Source organism: Rattus norvegicus, chromosome 12, assembly GCF_021556685.1.
Source record: "Rattus norvegicus strain SHRSP/BbbUtx chromosome 12, alternate assembly SHRSP_T2T, whole genome shotgun sequence".
In the NCBI taxonomy this organism is placed as follows: Eukaryota; Metazoa; Chordata; class Mammalia; order Rodentia; family Muridae; genus Rattus; species Rattus norvegicus.
The window spans coordinates 19076475-19089141 of NC_141545.1; the positions used below are offsets into that span (position 1 = coordinate 19076475).

A 12667-nucleotide genomic window follows, 5' to 3' on the forward strand; every position below is an offset into this window, starting at 1 on the left:
CAGGTCCTCAGGCTTGGTGCCAAGTGCCTGCTGAGACATCTTACAGGGCTCTGGGCCTCCATTTTCTCCACCTCAAAAATGATTTATTTGGAGGAACGTTTCATTTGTCATTTGTCATCTAAGCATTTTGATTAATCTTTGGGTTTTTGTTTTATTGTTTTGTTTTTTCAAATCTAAGGCACTACAACGGCCTTACACTGCCACGTAGCCCAGGCTGGCCTCACCATACAATTCTCTTACCTTAGGCCCTGATTATTTAGAGGACAGGCCTGTGCCATTGTGGCTGGCTCTGAGCCTCATTTTACAGGTATGTGAGACTTCAGCTAGAGAGACCAGTCTGGGTGACCCCATGTAGCCTACAGGCCTTGTTCTTGGCACCCTGCAAACATGCAGGCTGACCGTAAACAGCACGGGATGCTTTGTTCCCTCACACCTGTGAACCTGGGGCTGCTGCGTGAGAACAAAGGGCCAGTCTTCCTTTCTGACTCAATTTGACATTGTTCATGGCTCTCGGTGGGCTCATGATAGTACCTGACCCTGTCAGAGAGTTCAGGACTCTCAGAGAGGCCAATTGTCCTGGATGAAAGTGAGGCCTTCCCTCCCCAGAGTTGTGTGAGCTGTGGGGCAGCTAAGCTGAGACCCTCTGGCTGCTCCGGACTATCCAGTGTCACAGCCTGTGCTCCCTCAGATGGCCGAGTGACAAGTGTCACTTGGCTCTGAATACATGGATGCAGACTGAAGACCTGACCTTCCCTCTGCAGAAGCTGCCTCAGTGCTTGAGGGTCGGATGCCCGGGGACTCACTGACTACACCATCCATCCTTCCAAACCCTCACACAAAGCTATTTAGTGTTCCTGAGCTGGGCCGAGGGACTCGTGAACACAGCGGCCATGTGAGTCTGTTCCTACATAGAGCCCTTGAGAATGCTTGAACATGAGGTGGATGGAAGGCTCCAGCTGCCTTTGTCCAGGGAGCTTAACTGGAAGAAATTAGAAAAGGCTTTTTTGTTCTGTACTGGAAATTGAATCCAGGGCCTTGTACCTAATAGGCTTACCATATTATGCCATATTGAGTCATGTACCCAATCTCACACTGGCAGATCCTAGCCAAATGCTCTACCGATGATTTACTTCATCAAGCCCTCGCTGGGGGATTCTAGGCAGGGGCTCTACCACTGAGCCACACCCCAGCCCCTCACTGGGGGATTCTAGGCAGGGGTTCTACCACTGAGCCACACCCCAGCCCCTCACTGGGGATTCTAGGCAGGGGCTCTACCACTGAGCCACAGCTCAGCCCCTCACTGGGGGATTCTAGGCAGGGGCTCTACTACTGAGCCACACTCCCAGCCCCTCACTGGGGGATTCTAGGCAGGGGCTCTACCACTGAGCCACACTCCCAGCCCCTCACTGGGGGATTCTAGGCAGGGGCTCTACCACTGAGCCACACTCCCAGCCCCTCACTGGGGGATTCTAGGCAGGGGCTCTACCACTGAGCCACAACACAACCCCTCACTGGCTACATCTTCTGCCCTCTCTTTATTTTGAGACAGGGTCTTACTCATTGCCCAGGCTGGATTTGAACTCACTCCATAGCCCAGGCATACCTTACCGTTGCACTGCCCCCAACCCTACCCCCAGCCTCCTGAGTAGCTGAATTACAGGCCTGCTTTCCCATCCAGCACCTGTACAGCACTCCTTGGGGATATTCCTTTGTGGGTCAAGACCTTCCAACTTTACTGAAAAGTAGTTTCCTGGTTACCTAGGACACACAGGAACTTAACAAACTGGAGGACTGTCTATCCTTGGGATGCCTCAAGACAAGGAGCTTCTTGGAAGTGGGAAGGGGTTTGCAGCAGGGGTGGAACCCCGCAGGGATATGTTAAAGTTCCCTATGAGGAGCCCCTCTTGGTTTTCACATTATATGAGTACTTTTTCACAGTTCTCTGACTCAACCGGAGAAACTTGTCTCTCAGTAGACAGAAGAAATGAAAAGACAGGACTGAGTGCCACTGACTTCCACTTCCTGCCCCAAGGAAGCTTAGTGAGGGTGGCAGCCTGATGTGCTCTGACTGGGGACCAGGGTGAAGAGTGGTTGGGACCTGCTTCCTCCAAAGATGAACTCTGGGCTTCAGTGCCCTTCAAACAATTCAAGTCTCTGAGTGGCAGAGGACAAAGCATCCTAAGGCTTGATGAGCTTGTCACTGAGGCCTTCGGCCCGCCTGTGTCTCTGTCAGTGTGAGAGCCTCACTCTCTACAGTGAAAGCAGATCTGAATGGAAACTGTGGATGAGGGACACATGAGAAGCAGCACCTTAACCCTGGAAAGTCATGGTCTGTTACTCAGGGAAGGCACTCTCTCACGTCTGTGTAAAGGTGCTTGTACGTGTGACGGTATGCATGTGTGTGTATGTGTGTGTGCACGCGCGTGTGTGCACTTGTGCACATGGCAGGGCACACATGTGGAGGTCAGAGGACAACTTCTGGTGTTGGCCCTTGCTTTCCACCTTGTTTGACAGACACTGTTGGCTGCTGGCCCGTGAGCTTTCAGTGATTCTCCTGCCTCTGTCTCTCATCTCTTCATCGTGGTGCCAGAGTTAGACTCATGTTGCTTTATATGGTTTCTGGGGATTTGAACTCAGGTCCCTATGCTTATGTAGAAAGTTCTTTACATATTGAACCATCTCTCTAGTCCCTGCCTCAGTTGTTTGTTTGTCTGTTTGTTTGAAACAGGGTCTGGGAATGCTCCGAGTCGGCCAGGCTAGCTGGCCAGCAGGTTCTGGGAACCCTTTCAGCTGCCACTGGGATTAGCAATATGCACAGACATGTGGTCTCTCCTCCTGGGTCCCAGAGAGGGAATTCAAGTTCTCAGTTTTCCACGGAAAGCATCTCACTCCCTGAGCATGTCCCCAGCCTGGCTTTGTATAATTGTAGCAGAGTCGCAGAAGGCTTCAGGTCAAAAGCCAGGGACACTTCCTTCCTGATGGAGCAGGCAGTGGGTGGAGAGCTAAGAGCTTTGGGGGAGGGTCAGGTCACACCTGTCTTCACTTCCAACCGTATCTGGAAGGGCTGTCTGTGTCACTGAGGTACCATTGGAAAGCAGGGAGCAGTGACAATTATAAAAGTCCTGCCATCTAGGACACAGGTCAAGCCTCCTGTCGTCTGAAAAGTCCCTGACCCAAGGAGAGACAAAGCCTAGAGGTTGCCAGGTGTCTCCCGCATGAGGCCCTTTTTACATCCATACAGATGTTCTGGAGACTTCTCTAACCCTGCTGCAGTCTCAACCCCTCAGTCTCAACACTGCCTTGTGGTTTAGGAGCAGGCTCATCGGTGAGCTGTGCTTCGAACCGTTACGCCATGGGATTTGTTTAGTGGTACCTGTAGATGGGGGATACGTGCCAGCCATCCGGTCTTTGGTGGCTCAGCACAGCCTCCTACCTGGTTCCGTTCTTCTTTGAGAAGGTGCTCTTGACATTGAGGTGACGACTGTTGAGTTCCAAGGCGGCAAACCCTCCATTATCCAGGGTCACTGTCTCCTCCATGTTGGAGATGCCCTTACCTAGAGCCAGTAGGGAAGGAAAGCCAGCATAGTTTTAGTCATGAGTCAGCCGCAGTGACACAGGGGTGGGTCAGTCAACACCACGAGCTCCTGTGTCCTTGTCACATGTGAGCCCCAGAAGCACACAGCACAGCCTCAGTGGGAGGGGCAGTTGCTGGAGCGAAATGTTAGCATTTCAGTGTTTATCTTGCCGGGTGCCAAAATGCCAGTGTTCTTGCCAATATTTTATGAAAATGTGCTCAGAATGCATACTTTATTAGAAGTTGGGGAAGTCAAATGTTTCATAAGTAGCAAAAATTTAAAAACCTCATAATGCAATGAAACAGGAAGTTTATAAAACATGCTTGTACGGGTAAGATAGGCAAAGACAGGGCTTCCTTTAGAAGGTGGTTAAAGATGTCCCAAATGGGTAGTGGTGATGGTTGCATGTGTGGTAAATTATGGGCTGTTTTTGTTTTGTCTTGTTTTTGTGTTTTTGAGACAGGGTTTCTCTGTGTAGCCCTCGCTGTCCTGGAATTCACCCTGTAGACCAGGCTGGCTTCCAACTCAGATCCGCCTGCCTCTGCGGTGTGTGTCATCACTGCCTAGCCTGAACTATAAACTTTAAAATAAATCTACAAAAGTATGTCTGTGAGGGTTAAACTTTAAAACAAATTTATCTATCTGTCTGTCTGTCTGTCTATCTATCTGGTGTGTTTCTGTGTGTGGGTGTGCATGCCACAGCCCCTGTGTGGATGTCAGAGGACAACTTTCAGAAGTTGAGTCTCCTTCTACCATGTAGGTCCTGGGAATTGAACTTGGGTCTTTGAGCTTGGCAGTGGGTGCCTTTATCTTCTGGGCCACCTCTCCAGCCCCTTATGATGGTCATTCTTGATTGACAATGTATTGGAATTCAGAATAACCCAAGAGATAAACCCGTGGTCATGTCTGTGGAGAGTTTTCTGGAGTATAACCACAGAGCACTGGGGTTATAGACACGGGCACTGACATGCCCTAGATTTTAGGTGGGTGTTGGGGATTTGAACTCAGATCTTTATGTTTGTACTGCAAGCCCCCTTCCTCACTGAGCCATCCCACTGCCCCCATCCGGGAAGTTTGCACCAGCACATGGACTGAGTGCTCAGTCTCTGTCTTCTATCTTTCCAGTGTTGGCTGAGAGATTCTTGGAGGGTGAGGATTTCATGTGATATGTTCTCACCTATCCCGCTGCCCCTAGGGTGGTGTCTCACACACACCCCTGTCCAAGACATGGTTCACTCTGAGAGGAGTCCCTGCGCCTTCCGTGTAGCTGGAGGCTGAGATAGAAAAGACCATAGACCCAGTGTAGTGAGTGGATGCTAGGTTTACCTCTGCTCAGGTGTGTGACATGAGAGGCTCTGGGCAGGTGGGACAATGGGAGGGGCTGGCAAGACAGCTAAGGACATGAAAAGGCCAAGTCACCCTCTGGGACACAAGCCCTACCCTTAGGCTTCAATTATGGTGTTAAATTAATACCTAGGGAGAGGCTGGGTTATTGGAAGCTGAAGGTCTGGTGTGTCTTTTCTAGTCAGTTTTCCAGTTGGAAGAAGAGAGAGAGAGAGAGAGAGAGAGAGAGAGAGAGAGAGAGAGAGAGAGAGAGAGAGAGAGTGTTTATGCTGTTCTGTAACTGCATTAACTCACTAAAATGGCATGTCATTCATACACTGTAAATCCCAGGGGAATAAAATCTGATTTACGAACACTTGTTAGAAGTGAATTTACACCGAAAAGAAAAAGAATGAACCCTTTCTATTCAGGGATGGATTACTAATGTCTTGGCAATTTTGGCACTCCAATGAACCCTTTCTATTCAGGGATGGATTACTAATGTCTTGGCAATTTTGGCACTCCATCTTAATAACCCCTCGGCCCCAGGATCTTCTGTACTGCTGCGGGGAGCGACCCCTGCTTTCGTGAGCCCCAGAGATCCACCTGTCAATACTTCCTCAGCTCTGGGATTATGAGCATTTAGCACCAAGCCCAGCTTTTTCTGTATGACTGCTGGGGATCCAACACTGGTTGCCATGCTTACACAGTCAGATCTTTACCAGCTGAGCCACCTCCCCAGTCCCTGTGGTGCTCTCTGGCTCAGCCATAGCTTTGCTAATGGCCGCAGGTGAGGACTGGGAGAGCGGGAGCCACATTATACTGAGGAATGGTCTTGCTGGTGGTTACGAGGCTTTTTAAACACAGAGGACAGCAAAGGTCATCAACCTGAAGTGTGTGGAGCAATGTGTTCTCATCTCCTGAAGCCACCACCTCTGCACAGGCGTGGAGCCACCGCGGCATCCGGGAGGCTGAAGCTTACAGCATCCCTCTCTGCTCCTCTCCCATTTGCCTTCAAGAACCATGCCTTCACTTTGCCTTCCCCTGTCCTCCACATCTAAGAAGCCATACCACATGAGCGTCCCTGTGGCTGGTTTCACACCCCACTCCCACCCTCCACCCCCACCCCTACCCCACCCCACCCCCACCTCACCCCCACCCCATCTCCACCCCACCCCCACCTCACCCCCACCCCCGTATGCTTATTTCTCTAAGATGGTGACGGTGAGCAGCCCAGCCGCACACATGTGCTGTTGGAGCCCTGGCTCATGCAGAGCATGGAGCTCTGCGGACAGCACAGCGAGGGGACTGACCCTTAGAAGGAGTCAGAGCTGATGGAGGGTATGTAGAGGGAGTGGAAAGTGCGGTCCAGGCTCAAGTACACAAGAAAGGTCACACCACCGGGACATTTCCATCACACTAACCGAGCTACCCCAAATACCCAAGGTGGGTCCCAGCTCATCCCTATGGTCAGAGGGGCTGGGGTGAGGCACATCTTTCCAGTCCTTTTTGAAAATGAGCACATAGGAACAATGGGGCATGTGAAGGGAGACGAGGGAGCCCAGCAACCCCAATGCCATGGCTGAGACAGCGGCTATGTGAGGGGGTAGCTTCAGGCCCAAAGCTCCTCTTTTGCCATGCTAGTACTGAGGATGCAGCTTAAGGACTCCAGTATATTAGGTGAAAACTCTCCCACTGAGCCACACCCCAGCCCCTCACTGGGGAATTCTAGGCAGGGGCTCTACCACTGAGCCACACCCCAGCCCCTCATTGGGGGATTCTAGGCAGGGGCTCTACCACTGAGCCACGCCCCCAGCCCCTCACTGGGGGATTCTAGGCAGGGGCTCTACCACTGAGCCACGCCCCCAGCCCCTCACTGGGGGATTCTAGGCAAAGGCTCTATCACTGAGCCATGCCCCCAGCCCCTCACTGTTAAAGGAGATCCTGGCAGACCCAGCAGAGTAACCAAATGTCAGCCTTCATGTACCAAATACCAGGCTACCCCAGGAAGAGAACGACAAATGTCACACCTGAGCCACAGTTCTTGTACTTCTTGCTTTGCCCATGCAGGACCAGCACGAAGACCACCAGGAGGACGAGGAGGAGGCTGGAGAGCGCTATCACCAGCAGGAACCACCACTCCTCATAGAACGGGGCTTCAGCTTGTGCTGTGGAAGGAAGCACACAGCATGAGGCTCAATAGTTGCTCTGCACGGCATCTCCCCAGCACTGGCAGTAGGGGGAGAGGAAGAGCTGTCATGGCCATCTCAGTCCAGCAGATGCTTTTCTGGGACTTCCAATGAGCTACACGACAGGTTTGGGAATCCACCCTTTCTGCCTTCTCTATAGAGTCGGACTTGGAGGGTCTTCGATGGTTAACTTTCAGCTTGGTGGAAGTCTAGAACCACCTAGGAGACATGCCTCTGGCTGCCGTAAGGAGTAATCATGGCCAGGTAATCTGATGTGGGCAGAGGACCCATCTTAACTGTGGGCGGCACCATTCTCTGGCTGGGGTCCTAGATTACATATAGTGGTTTGAATAAAAATGACCCCCATAGGCCCACAGAGAGTGGCGCAATTAGGAGGTGTGGCCTTGTGGCAGAAGTGTGTCATTGGGGGCGGGTTTGAGGTCTCATCAAGACCTGCTGTGTCGCTGTCTCTTCCTGCTGCTTGGGAATCAGATTTAGAACACTCAGCTCCTCTCCAGTGCCCTGTCTGCCTGCACACCGCCATGCTTCCTGCCACCATGATAACGGATTACACCTCTGAACTGTAAGCCAATACCAATTAAATGTCTCCCTTTTTTTTTTTTTAGATTTATTCATTTATTATATATAAGTACACTGTAGCTGTCTTCAGACACACCAGAAGAGGGCATCGGATCTCATTACAGATGGTTGTGAGCCACCATGTGGTTGTTGGGAATTGAACTCAGGACCTCTGGAAGAGCAGTTGGGTGCTCTTAACCACTGAGCCATCTCTCCAGCCCAAATGTCTCCCTTTTTAAGAGTTGCCTTGGTCATGGTGTCTGTTCACAGCAAAGAAACCCTAACTCTGTGAATGAAGAAAGGCAGCTGAGTGTGTGTTCAGTGCTTCCTGCTTCCCGGGGGTCAGTGAGACGTGAAGTTGCCTCCAGCTCCCACCTCCTTAACTTCCCTACCAGGATGAACTGTACCTCGGAGTGGAAGCCATAGCGAACCGTTTACCCTTAACTTGTTTTTTTTGTCCGGGTTACTGTGTCACAGCAGCAGGAAGAGAAGCTAAGATAGGACGTCTGTATCCTCTCCCACACCTGCCCTCACCCTTGAGAACAATCTCCATGCCTCTCCTAATCTCACCTGCTTAGAGACACTGACTTAACATGTGACCCTGCTTCCCCGGCCTGGCTCGGCCATCCCTCAAGGGACGCTGCATAGTTTTCTTCGTTACACTTGACGGTCTCACCATGGCAACTTGGTCCCCAGCATCACGATCATCCTCCACTCCTAACTCCTCACATCGTCCTTTGACACTGACACTGGAGAAATCTGCCCACACCACGCCGTCCCTCTCCCCCACCCCCCAATGCTTCCCACTGGTGACCAACAAGGTAATGGCTGACCCTTTGAGCTCTCTGGATTTGACACGTATGATTATGTCCTCAGATGCTCACTGGGCATAGCTACCTGTTGGTTGGCCATCTCTACCGGTCCAGGAGCCCCTGAAGTCTGAGGCTCTGTGTTATTTATTTTATGTCCCAGCAGTATTGAGCTAGACTACAGGATTCAGGTTCAAACCTGCTTTTGAGACACCCCCTCCAAAACGTTGCGTGTAAAAGCTGCTTTGGCAAAAGTTGTACGTCTTCCTCCCTGTTTATTCTTTTCTGTTCACTAAGGGGAAAATGGGAAAATGTCTTCTCTGCAGGTGCTGGACAGCCCTAGGGCCCCACTCCTACCTGTCAGGGATGTCCCTGTGGGGAGCTGGTTAAATGTCCCCGAGGGCCCTGAATGATGAGCCTCTTACAGGCAGAGCTGGGGGTCTGCCTCCAGCTGCCAAAACCTGTGGAGAACACATCCACCTCTGTGTTAAGTGTCTCACTGGCTGGATGACGAGTGAGCCCATGCTGGGAATAAAGGCGAAATTGGCTTTGGATAATGGTGCACCACAGGGTTTCTCAGGCAATGACAGTGTTTTGAATCCAAAGGATGTAAGTGGGGTGTCTGGCTGTGCATTCAATATCCCGTACAGCAAGTCCCGTGACTCTCAAGATGGCCACCCATGAGTGTCGGCCTGTTGTGCCGCTTTGCGGGGAAGAGGGGCCTCAGTTGTCCTGTGGGGAGTTCACATCTCAGGGCTTGGGTCCTGATGCAAGGCCAGTGGGTGGTGGTAGCTAGCATTTCTGAAGGTTTCATGAACTGACCACAGTGCAGATGTCAGCCACTGTTGGCTTGGGTGGTGTGGGATCCTAGAGGTTTTTGTGGAGGATGCCTCATGATAGCGATGAGCTGCATCTCACCTGTGGTTTGCTGTGTACACTTCTAGGTCATGGGGGCGTGAAGCTGCTTCACAGCAGTTTCTCTTTTCTCGTGTGTGTGTGTGTGTGTGTGTGTGTGTGTGTGTGTGTGTGTGTGTGTGTGCAGGCCAGAAGTCAACCTCAGGTGTCTTCCTCAGAAACATACCCACCTCTTTTTAGACAGGGTCCCTCACTGCCCTGCAGATTTCTGATCTGAACCGTCATCCCCCTTCTGCCTCCACAGAGCTGGGAAGAGACTATAAATGCATACCACCATGCCTGGATTTTTATGCAAGTCCTAACAGCCTGACATTGAAATCTCCCCTTGTCGGTATGGGGTCCTTGCTAGTGGCTCAGTGTCTGGAGTTTGGCTTGAAGAGGGCAGTTCCAGGGAGGAGTTTCAGAGTGAGGAGGGTCTACACTGCGTTCCCTACTGCAGCGATCTGATCTGCAGCACCTCCTCCTCCCAGCTGGAGGGCCTACCAGCCTCTCAGCACCTCACTCTCCCTTCACAGATGGACCGTGCTACCACTTTACATCTCTGTCTTCTACAGAAAGAATGGCACCCTTAAATTTCCCGAAGGGCTTACCTGACACTGCAATGGAAGGGCGGCTGGGTTCCCCAAAGCCTGCCTTGTTCACGGCCACCACCCGGAACTCGTAGGTCACCCCTTGCCGCAGCTTGTCCAGACCCACGGTGTATGACGTAGCACTCCTGGGAATGTCCTTTGCAAACATGTCCCATAAGCCTTCATCTGCAAGAGGGATCAGAGCCGGGGCAGAGGTCAGGACAAACTCTGAGCTGTTGCAGGATACTTGGTCACTCTGTGAACCCCAAGACTGTTGGTTTTTTACTGAAAATACCTGTTTTTAGTTGTGCTGGGCCTCAGCCTTAGCACACACCTTTAATCTCTGACTGGAGTGCAGACAGGCCCTCATTCACACTTTTAATCCCAAACAGTAAAAGTAAAGTTAGTTCGTTGAAGGAAGCGCTCATGTTTGAAAGTGATGCCTGACTGAGTGGCAGACAAAGTGATGAATCAGAGAAAGATTTGACCGAATAGGATAGGCCCAACTCTCACAATAAGAGAGAGGAAAGAGAAGCTACTTAAGAGAGAACAAGACAGAGGAAAAAGAAGAAAAAAAGAGGCAGTTTTACTGGGCGAGTTTCTCAGAGATAAGGTTGCAGAGAGAACAAGCAGGTGAAGACAGAGTGAGCCAGAGAATGGGAAGGAGCCAGAGGATTAGAACCGATGGCTCAAGTTAGTTTTAGGTCAAGCATAGCAGTTACAGTCAGAGCCCGAGAAAAAAAGCCAGATAAGAATCAGCCAGCTTAAAGAGGAGTTTTAGCCAGGACAGCTGAGTTGAACCAGCCAGCCAGAGCTCACAGGGAAAGAAGTAGGAAGGAGTGAGCTCACTCAGCAGTAAGTCTCAGAGGCTGAAAACATTCTAGGCCTAGATAAGATTTTATGGAGACTAGAGGTTAGCGGAAGGAGGCAGTAAGCCCCCAAGATGACAATTACATCAGGTGAATAAAAGCTATTTACAATGAGCCCCAGGTACCTGGCTGCCTAGCTGGCCAGCTCACAGCTGCCTTGGAGAGTGGAGAGGGCCACGGGTGGAGAAGAGGTGTGTCTCTGTCATCAGCTAGTGTCCCAGAGTAGCTAGCCAGACATGCCAATCTCTTTGTTGTTACATTTATTTATTTTGTGTGGTGGTATGGACATAACACAGTGTACTTGTGGGCATCAAAGGACAACTTGCGGGACTCAATTCTCCTCCCACCGTGTGAGTTCTGACATCAAAATCAGGTCATTAGGCCTGACTGAGCCACCTCACTATTTCAGAGTGGCATTTTCTTATATCCCCCGTCTCCTTGTCGTATTGGAGCTAGGTCTTCCTGACTTCCTTCTGCTTTCCATACACACCCCATTGCTTTGGCTCCCATCCCTGACCCGCAAACAGCCAGGAGCTAGCAGGTCACCAGTTAGATTATACCCATTATGGGTCCTGACACTGTTCTGACTGGAAACAAAACTTAGCCAATGGCTGAAGAGGATGGTTTAAGGCATAGCTTCCTTCTTAGTTTCTGCCATCACCGTGGTGGTACACGGTGATCTCCATGCATTGTGGACAGAATGGACATGTGGGGTCCTGGAGTGGCTGTAAGAGAACCTTGGGATACCTCTCTTTCAGAGCAAAGTGTTGGATTCTGTGAAAAGTTGTTAGAGCTGCTGCTGTCTGCTGGGGATTAGACCCTGGTTCTGCTTGGAAGGCCATGTCCCAAATGAAAAGATCTTATCAGTGTCAAGTGTCTTCAGCCTGCCCCTAACGCAGAGCTTTGCTCCCACCCCACAGCTGCTAGGGATCAAATTCCAGTTTGATCGCGGCTGAGCTTCCCTCCCAGTCCTTCACTGAAGGTTTCCAGGCATTGTTGTGCTATGCCCCAAGCTCACATTTTTTAGTCAATGGTGCTAAACGCAGTATGCATTTATTTTCTAAGATTTTGTATTCTGGACATCGCTGGCAAGTCCGGGTTCTCAACAATGCCATTCACAAGCTGATAGGTAGACAGACAAAGGCTAGACACGTCGTGAACATACAATGGGATGTTACGCCACGTTCGAAATGGAGGGATCCTGGCAATATGCATGGACACTGAGGACAGGATGCCACTGGAGTCATCCTGCGACAAAGGCCCCATAGTGCACAGTTCTGTTTAGATGAGGTCTCCAGGATTGCTCAAGTGCTGGAGACTGAGTGTAGAGTGGGAGGTTCCAGGGACCGGAACTCAAAGGTAAAAGAGCCTGGGTTTCCAAGACGGAAGGTGGATGGTGGCAGTGGATCCACAGCTCCACGAAATTACTCAATACTGCGTTTAAATAAGGTTGATGTGTGGCTAGGGACAGCTTAGGCGTAAAGCACTTGCTGTGTCAGTATGGGGACCTGGGTTCCATTCCCAGCATACAGATGTGGAGGCACACACATGATGTCTCAGAGCTGGGGAGGGAGAGACAGGATGGTCCTTAGTGCTCGATGGCTGGACAGCCTGGCCTAAGAGGTGAGCTCCAGATTAGAGAGAGAGAGCCTGTGACTGAGAAATGACACTCAAGATTGACCTCTAGCCTCGATAGGGACAGAGACACAGAGACACAGAAACACATGCATGTATGCATGCTTATGTTAAAGTGATAACATTCATGCATAGTTTTCCATAGTAGGTAAATGCTAAGTGTATGTAAATTTTGATATTTAAGAAAACAAGAATAAGATCTAA

The 12667-nt window shown here is 50.8% G+C and overlaps 1 protein-coding gene across 1 annotated transcript in view; it reads right to left on the bottom strand.

The window, feature by feature from the left end:
* The window catches only part of Sdk1 (sidekick cell adhesion molecule 1), a 983759-nt gene that overhangs the window by 17478 nt on the left and 953614 nt on the right, over nucleotides 1-12667 (bottom strand). The window contains 3 exon segments of the mRNA NM_001447264.1: nucleotides 3434-3554; nucleotides 6929-7066; nucleotides 9981-10145. Coding sequence (NP_001434193.1) covers nucleotides 3434-3554; nucleotides 6929-7066; nucleotides 9981-10145 — 424 coding nt within the window.